The following is a 9,740-nucleotide window of genomic DNA, read 5'->3' on the forward strand; positions in this document are numbered from 1 at the left end:
ATAAAGAACACATTATACTCTTTTGAAAACATAAGGAAAGTGTCTATAAAACAAGGCAGATAAAGAACACATTATATTATTGTTGAAAACATAAGGAAAGTGTCTATAAAACAAGGCAGATAAAGAACACATTATATTATTGTTGAAAACATAAGGAAAGTGTCTATAAAACAAGGTAGATAAAGAACACATTATTTGGAACAAAACATAAGAAAAAATACTTTTTTTTTTACATTAATAATGTTTCAGTGTCATATTTTAATATGGTAACTCTTATTTCAATTTCCATGCACAATAGAAGAGTACTGGCAGAAAACTGTTAAAGAAGAATACATTTGGTAGTTTCTAGGCCTAGGCCAGTCTGCTTTTATGGAAACTGAATTCTTATTTAGTTTTGACAATGATCTCTCAACATCTGCATTTCCATATGACAGATTTAATGAGGCTTTGTAGGATCTTAAGTTTAGATAACATGAAAAAGCTGAAGATTTTGCAAAGGTTCTCCTCTAATAATAGTCATCGTGAACATGCATTTTCTCCTGTGTATCTTCATCAGTGTAAAGGAACCAGTCTGCAAGAATGTCCTCCGTACAATAAATTTCTACTCATCTGTGATGAATTCCACCTCCTGCCCTGGCACTAAATGTTTCTGTTAAATGCATTATAGTTCACACACCTGCTTCTGACTTCAGATGCAGAATTGTTAAGTGTTTGAGCATTCCAGTTTCTAGAGGTGCACATGAGAACAAGTACTTTTTAATGATTGTGAAGAACTGTTTTTGTGCTTAACACAGATATATTCGGCTAATTTTCGTGACAGTGCTCTTCTTATTGGCCCTCTTATTTCCATCTCACTGGAGGACAGCTGATTTTGTCTTGTCGTACTCCACAATATATAGGCTTTCCATCTTTTTTAACTAACAACACTTTGTTTCAGAAACCGTTCATTATAATCGACACAAACTCTCTGAGCTCATCTCACAGAGCATGAAAAACAGGACCATTATTTACAAAAAAAAGTGTAAAGCTTTTGTAACAGAGTTCCAATAGGCATAACAAATTTCAGCTCAACCAACCATAGTAGCTTCCAAAAAAAATTAACTGCCATTTTTGACAGTCAATTGGTACCATTCACTTTTAGATATAGTTGCTCAATCTTGAATTTCCTGTGAGAAATAGTTCTTTGTGGCAACTCATTTCTTAACTCTTTAAATCCATAACTTGTTTCATGATTTCCTAATAATTATCACCATATCTTATAAAACTTAAATTTTCTTACTTTTGTGGATAACATATAACAACATTTTGGGATATCGTGGGTCCTACTGGTCCATCTCAGCTGTTCTATCCTCTAAACTAAAACTATTAATAAATAAATTTAAAAAAAAATCTTAAGGCCAGTCCTTATCATTCATGTTCTTATCAAGCTTTGTCTTAAACTCACTTAAATGTACTACCTTCACAACATCTGAAGGCAACCCATTACAAAGGCCAATCATCCTAATAGAAAAATAAAACTGTCTTAGCTGAAGATGACTTCTATCCTGCCAAAATTTATATTTGTGTCCCCTAGTCCTACTATTCTCACTGTTAATAATATGGTTGGTATTAATTTCAAGCCAAAGTTATTGAATGCTGTCGCTGTCAGATGGCCAGGTAAATCAGGATTTCAGGCCAGATGTTGGCAGCATCCACTTGGGTTTAGTGTTAATAATACCTTCAATGCTATTACTAGAGTCAACCAATTTCTATTCACAGGTCTATGTAAATCAGGGTTTTTAGGCCAGATGTTGGCAGCATCCACTTGGGTTTAGTTTTAATAATACCCTCAATGCTAGTACTAGAGTCAGCCACTTTCTATTCACAGGTCTATGTAAATCAGGATTTTTAGGCCAGATGTTGGCAGCATCCACTTGGGTTTAGTTTTAATAATACCCTCAATGCTAGTACTAGAGTCAGCCACTTTCTATTCACGGGTCTATGTAAATCAGGGTTTTTAGGCCAGATGTTGGCAGCATCCACTTGGGTTTAGTCTTAATAATACCCTCAATGCTAGTACTAGAGTCAGTCACTTTCTATTCACAGATCTATGTAGGAGGCTTTAAATTCAATTTGTTGGAATTATTCTATTTTGCAAGTCGTTGTTTTAGAAAAGTCTTAATGATTCTAAGCAAACTTTTCACATCTTGTTCTATATACATCTAAACCAGCTCTGAATGTATTACAGAATATTCAAAAGATTTTGTGTCATTATTAAACACTTTTACCTTTGTAAGTTGTGCAGATCTATGAAGTATTGTTAGTTTAGTCAACTTTTTTGACCAATATTTGAGTACTTTGTAACAAAACAAATCAAATCCACAGTCATGGACTTCAAGTGACTTTCAAAATCATTTCAGACTCAAAATTGAGGTTGAAATCAAATTATATATGAATAATCTTTTTGCACAACCCCTACTTACTTTTTTTTCACTAAAACAACATGGATTTACGCTTTCATTAGAAATATACCTTATTTTCACATTTTATAAGGCCTCAATTGAAATATCTTATGACAACCTAAGCTTAAAACCACTGAAAAAAAAATATATATACATATTTTGTATTGAAAGGTAAAAACTAATTATTAGTGTAAAACCTTGAAACTTACTGTCATCAGAAACACTGCCATATGAATAAGAACACAAGTTAAAACATAATTTATCATTAAACACACTGTTTAGTGAAAATAAATGGGAATACTGTCAATTATAGGGATTTATAAGAAAAATGAAACATTTCTGCCCTAAATATGGGGAGAGCTTAAAAATATATGGATTATAGGGTTGGTAAGAGGGCTGTTATTACTGCACAAGCTTGATGTATAGAATTCACACATTATGTTATTTAAGTTTAAGTAACTTACTCAACATCACACGAAACTGCAATTTGCATAATGTAAGTAATTAAATTTTATCGAGAAGTACTGCATGTTTTCACGAAAGATACAGGGCTGATGGGAGGGGGACAAAGGGGGCAGCTGCCCTGGGGTCTGTTGAGGGGCCCGACAATGGGATATTCCAAAACTATTTTACTATTTTATGGATTCATGAAGAAATTTGTCATCATAGTTTCTTTTATGAAAAATGAGCAAAAGTTAATAAATAGAATGAAATGGGGGGGCCCGATGATATCACTGACCCCAGGGTCTAGGCTGGCTCTCGACACCCCTCTAAGGCTGTAGGAAAGGGTAAGGCCATAACAGGCCATAGCCTGACCACTTTTTCATGGCATGTATAGCTACAACTTACTTATTTTAATTTAATAAACTACATTGTTTGTATGAAGTAGTTGTAGTTAAAATGGCTCAAGATTCAATCTCATAGCATTAAATTTTTTGGGGTGGGAGCATGCCTCCAGACCCCCCCCCCCCCATCATGTATCACATTTTTTAGGTGTTGCAATGGCCTGACCACTCAAAAATTACCTTCTATGGCAATGAAACTATATACAGAATATTACATAAGATTTGATGTAAATAAATAGAAACATACTCAAAAAATAACTAACTCATATACCTACTTTCTCTGAAATCTAACAATTGGATCTGCCAAGATGTCACTGCAGTCCACTATCTTTCCCTTTTCAATGACGTCAGGATGTTTTCTTACCATTAGCCATCCAATATGTGAAAAAAAGAACCCTCGCTTAGCATTATGGGGGTCAGCATCAGTTTCTGAAAATTTATGGTGAACCCTGTGATCCCTGGACCATTCATATATGTCATTCTGTTGAGAGAAGTACTAATTAGAGTTACTTCACATCTTACCATCTCTCAACCTTTATGCAAGAGGAATATCAACTAGTTTTCTAGACACTTATATTTCAGTAAGCAAAAAAATTAATCACAATCTTTCAATCAACAAATATACATATATCCATGTTACATTAACATTTTAAACACAAGATAACTTGTGATCAAAACTCCTAAACTAATAACGTGAAGCTGCGTTGTTTTAAAAATATAGAGGATGGGTGCGTGTAAAAAGCTTAAAGACGTACAAAGCTCAAGTCTATACATAATTCAGGTTATAAAACTGCAATAAAATATTTATAACATAAAACTAAAGATTTATTTCATATGGAAATTACTTGAATGTAACTTCTAACAGGTATAAAATAAACAAAGATCTTATCAGTTGATTAGTTCTGTCAGTAAGAAACACCGATTCAAAATACTTGGCCACAAAAATTGAATGAATTACTCTGTAGTCTATATAGCACATTAATTGATACATGCACTAATAAAAATATTAAGAGATATTTACCACCACAGAAACGAGGGTAATACACACTTTTCTCAAAGAACCGTGAATATATATTTTAGAAACAACAACCATAAAAATTACTTAACTTTGTCCCAGTATTAGACATGGTGTATTTTGTTAGCTGGTTACATTTTTGTCTTTTTTTTTACAACACTGAAACAAAAAAAAATTGAAAAAATAAAATCAAAGCACACTCTATTAGCTACTTAAAATATTAATCTCCTAGTAAGATTTTCTTTATAGGGTGGGAGATGGTCTTGTCATAGAGCTCTGAATTTCAGAGGTAGTGAGCCAGGTACAAGTCTGTGTGATACAACAAAATATTCCTCCAACTAAATCATGTAATTTAATTGTGGGTGAGTTATAAGAGAGTCAGTCAATCCCTTAGCGTGGATGATAAGGGTTATGCTGACTGACTGCCTTCTTACCTGAAAAGCAACCGAATTGAAGAAGGCCAATAACAGACGTAATGGCCACTTTGCTTTATAAGATCGATGTGCCCATAATCGATGAACTCCAGCAGTTACCCCTACACCTGATGCGACATACAGCAAGAATGCTACAGAGACAAAAAATGGTTTTCTGACATATTCTGTTTTTATTGATCTTGATGCATTTTTTCAAATTTGAAACTTCATAAACATTTAGGCTATTACAGATATTTTAGTCTCATATAATTAATCTACTACACACATACACACATATAAAAAAATTTTTTGTTAACACGCTCACTGCCATGTGCCCTACTGGTGGGTCATAGCTAGACAATTAGCTAAATTAGTTAAATTGTATATGTTGTATTCTCAATTTTCTTTTGGACATTTTTCTTTGGAATATATTTCACAAAATTAACATAACATAATATTTTGGAACAACATGGGACCTGTTGGTCCATCTCGGCTGTTCCATCCTCTAAACTAAATTGAAATGATTAAAAAGAAATAAAAGCCAGCCCTTTTCATTCATATATTTATTAAGCTTTTTCTTCAATTCACTTAAATTTACTACCATTACAAAATCTGAAGGCAACCCATTCCAAAGGCCACCCACCCTGTTAAAAAAATTAAACAGTGTTAGCTGAAGATAACTACTACCCTGCCAAAATTTATATTTGTGACCCCTAGTCCTACTGTTCTCATTGTTAAATATAAAAAAAGATAATGCATTAACAATGAAAGCATAACCTCTTTAGACTTGTATTCAATATTTCTATAGATACAACCTAAAATCCTATTTGCCCTACCACTAGCAACATAAGGTTAGTGGGTCACGTGTCACACTAGGAATAAAATTTACTACATACTGCACGAGAAGCTGGTGGGACATATATTATAAGTAGCTTCAACGGGCTAATTAAACACACATTAAAATATAATTATTAAACACCTGGATTAAGTAAAAACACAAAAGTGTAGTTGTCACTAAGGTAGGAATTATTGATATTACTAGTGGCAGTGAATGTGTTAAAATGCATACAGTATTTAGAAACATTCCAATGTACACAATTACCTCAATAATTACAACAAAATGCAACCTTGTAAATATTCTTTCTTAAAATATCGTTTTAACAATAACAACAATTCAAAATCATTAAAATTTAATTTAGTAAGTTTGACATGTTTATTGCAGTTGATTTTTGAAGGCCAATTTACACACAATTCATCTAATGCATCATAATTTCATGATTTGTGTGAAGAAATACACAAGTTGAAGGTGATTGAATGCCGTGCTCTACAACTGAATTTAATAGATTTATGAGTTTTAAACATATGATGCTTAAAAACAGATCAGAAAAAGAAAATAACTTTTTTATAAATAAATTTGTATATAAATTTTTATTTTAAGGTAGGATATGTCTTTAAAGCTTTAGTAAGTTACATAAAAGAACAAAAAATTTTTTAATTTCTCCAATACTATATTTCTTTTATAAAACAATAGACCGTACTGTAATGCTTTCACTTCAGTTTGAGTTTTTTTGAGCTGATGCAAATCATCAAGCAAAAAAGATTCCATTATGCACACAGATCTTTCAGAGTTTTACACGACATCAGCATAATATTTTACATTCAATGTAGAAGTCAGTGTTAATCAAGACAAACTTCACTGCAAAGTGTTCTACTGGTGATGATAAAACTAAATTGTGCATTAAACAAGTGAAATTAAGCATTAAAGTGTCAAATCTTAAACTCTTATAGTCTGATAATAAATAAAGAAAAAAATAGTTTTTTTAGCTCCTTTGAAATGTAAAAAATAATGTTGATTAATTAAATAATCTGTTCAAAGGTCTGGCAATAATTTTTTTATGTTTAGAAAAACAGGGGATGGATATAGAGATGACTTTGGACCAGCTGTTAAATCAATATTATACACTGATGTGAAATATTTTCAAATTTCAATAAAATTAAACAATGGATGATCACTCTGTAGCTTTATTATGAATCTTACAAGCCCCCTCCTTTCCTATGGTTCGGCTACAAGTTGGAAGACATATAATGCTAAAATTCGAGGTTTGATTCCTGCACTGGAACATCACAAATAGCCTATTGTCTAGCTCTCTACCCTTTACAACAGCAACAACAAAAAAAAAGCCTGTAGATATATTTTACGATTTCGATGCTATTTGTAAATCGTATAAGCTTTATTTGCAGTCTCACAGCGTTCATATATTATTTTCTTGTATTAAAACTATGCTCCTTTGTTTTACTTCAGTTTGATAAAATAAAAAACAACAATTATGGTTTTCGTTTTTCACTTTTTACCCCCATGAATGTGTCACGAATGCAATCTATTGTTCGATACACAAAGACATGATACTCAAACGAACTGTGTCCCACGCTACCCCCGTGAGGGGCCTAATGTTCAAGTAATATTCCGTTTATGATAATAATAAAAAATTAGTATAAAGTCTTTTACACCTAACCGAAACTTCTTAGTGTGCAATAGGATAACGTCTTTTTACATATACCAAACATTAAACTGATACAAGTTTTATTGACAAGTACTTTTTTTTTTATTATTATTATGAACTGCAATGTGCAAAAATAATTGCAGTAAACACTATACTAGCTATAAGTTTCCTTTTAAAGCCATGTAAACTCAAAACTTTCGTTTCCTTGACCAGGTTATACCCATTTGAAACGTCGATGTCTGACATAAGTCAGATGATTATGGTTTAGGTTTCGTTACTTGGGGAGGAGCCAAGATGTTTCATTTTACATTCTAAAGGTCTGTATTTTATCTCGTCTATCAGTAAGAAGCCTCATATACATTACTGTTTTAACGCCTTGACAACAGAAATTAAACAATAACTGCACGTGCCTAAATAACGACAATTGGTGCATTACTTCGCAATAGATAGACGTCCAGACTCACAGGAAAAAAAAAAAGTTCGCACGTGATCAATATCTCTACGCGAGCAGCTGTGGAGATAATTTACAAAATCCTGTCTGCATTTAACTGGTACGGCTATGTACAACCACAATATGTTCGTTATTAAACTTAAACAATATTTCGTGAATGATCAGCTACTCAAATCGAACACGTTGAGCTCACATTTTGTAAGTAAAAATTAATATGGCTCTACGTACGCTAAATGAAATATAAAATACAGCACGTGATACGTAAAGAAATTACGCGTTTTCATTGGGATTTGTTTGCAATAACTGTATATTATCTGCACTGTGTGGTCGTAGATTTATACTACTTCAATATATAGTGAGATTTTGTAACGTGAAACTGGTATCGTGCACGACAAGATTGGGACTGAATATAATATGTCCTTTTTTATATATATATTTTCACGTATAACAACAGAAAATTCTGATGTCAAAAAGTATTAAATCGAAGCTTTATTCATGATCATCACAGGGAGAAACAGATCTGACATGGTAGAAGCACGAGAACAAACACTCAACGTCACGATAGCTTTCCAAATTAGCACTTCCCTATAGACGTACCCCACAAATAACCACTTAGTTACAACCGTGTTCTACGTGATCTGTATTATCTTCTTATCTAAAGTTACTATGTGAAAGGACACAACATGTGTTAGCATCACCCATAACAAATATAGTGTCTATTGTTATCTTTACCCGTCAGAAAGCAAGTTATCAGTATCTGTCACATGAGTGAAAAGTCCTCAATGTCAAGGGCATATAATAATTGTAGTAGGCACGTGAAAATATGATGTACGTCACCCAACTAAAAACTTGTCAATTTTCCCGGCTTTATTTGTCTTTAAATTCGACTCTGTGCTCAGCTCGCTGCTATAATACGCAAAATACACAATCTCAAGAATAGATTTAAGTATCTTTCGACATGTCATCATTAATCTTTTTCTACTCTTACCGTATGTCTCACAATTTAAAATGGAATCTTACTGCTTGAATATTTAATGTATACTAAATCTCTGTCTGAGATTATCAACAAATTGATTCAAATTTTGTAATTAAAAAGTGGCTAAGCCAACTTAAACAACAAGAAGAACAAAAATAACAGACATACCAAACACAATAGTCTTTAGTTTTGCCGAGGTGAATACCAGTTGAATGGCATACAAAGAAGCTGCGTGAAGAAAAGCAAAGATGAAGACGTTTTTCCACACAATTTGAAGCTTTGGGGAACTTCTGCGTTTCTCCGTTTCTGTTACCGTCGAAGAAATCGAATTTGAAGTCATCCTAAAAATATAATCACTATATCATATTTTTTGAAACCTTAGTTTTAAATTGGTTAGTCTAAAAGTAATTGTAGAGATCTCGCTTGCAAAGTAACATCAAAGGAAATTAACTTGTTTCTTTTCCATATGTATTGTTGCGTCAGCGAGTCACATGACTAGTGTGACACCACGTTTCTAGAACTATCCCGTACCTTGGCGAATGCTCTTGTATTTACTAGATATAGGGTAGTCTGGTATATAAAAGAGGGTGACAACGCGACGGGAGAATATTGTAATGTATGTGTGAAGATAGTGAGTAATTGAACTGCAGTCAGAAGTATTATTGACGTTCGTTGATATAGCGTTTGTTTTAGCGCGATTGTTGAAAATAAGTGTATCGTAAAGTTGTATTCGGAAAGAATAAACCAGTTTTATAAAGTAAAGAACTTGTGTCGCTAAAGTTTCGTCGGAACGAAGTTACGAAAAGTTAATTAAGAAACGGAGACGTAACAAATTGGTGTCAGCAGTGGGATGAAAAAAAAATGGAAACGAGAGGCGGAAAATCAAACTACAGCTTAGCAGATTTGATGGCAGCAATACAAAAACAAGAAAGGAAACAAGAAGAACGAGAAGAGAAATTACAACAGTTGTTAGAGGAAAAAGAAAAAAAACAAGAAGAACGAGAAAATAAACAAGAAAAGAAACAAGAAGAGAAATTACGGCAGTTGTTAGAGGAAAAAGAAAAGAAACAAGAAGAACGAAAAATTAAACAAGAAGAG

The 9,740-nt window shown here is 32.9% G+C and overlaps 1 protein-coding gene across 1 annotated transcript in view; it reads right to left on the reverse strand.

The window, feature by feature from the left end:
* Positions 1–9,740, reverse strand: part of LOC106467288 (stearoyl-CoA desaturase 5-like) — a 17,417-nt gene that overhangs the window by 2,810 nt on the left and 4,867 nt on the right. Inside the window, exons 3-5 of the mRNA XM_013927623.2 lie at positions 8,811–8,983; positions 4,736–4,866; positions 3,562–3,767 (exon numbers count right to left, since the gene is read on the reverse strand). Of these exons, the coding sequence (XP_013783077.1) occupies positions 3,562–3,767; positions 4,736–4,866; positions 8,811–8,982 (509 nt within the window). The 5' untranslated portion in view covers position 8,983. The remainder of the gene's footprint in view (positions 1–3,561; positions 3,768–4,735; positions 4,867–8,810; positions 8,984–9,740) is intronic.

The sequence above is a fragment of the Limulus polyphemus genome, unplaced genomic scaffold (assembly GCF_000517525.1).
Source record: "Limulus polyphemus unplaced genomic scaffold, Limulus_polyphemus-2.1.2 Scaffold2555, whole genome shotgun sequence".
NCBI lineage: Eukaryota > Metazoa > Arthropoda > Merostomata > Xiphosura > Limulidae > Limulus > Limulus polyphemus.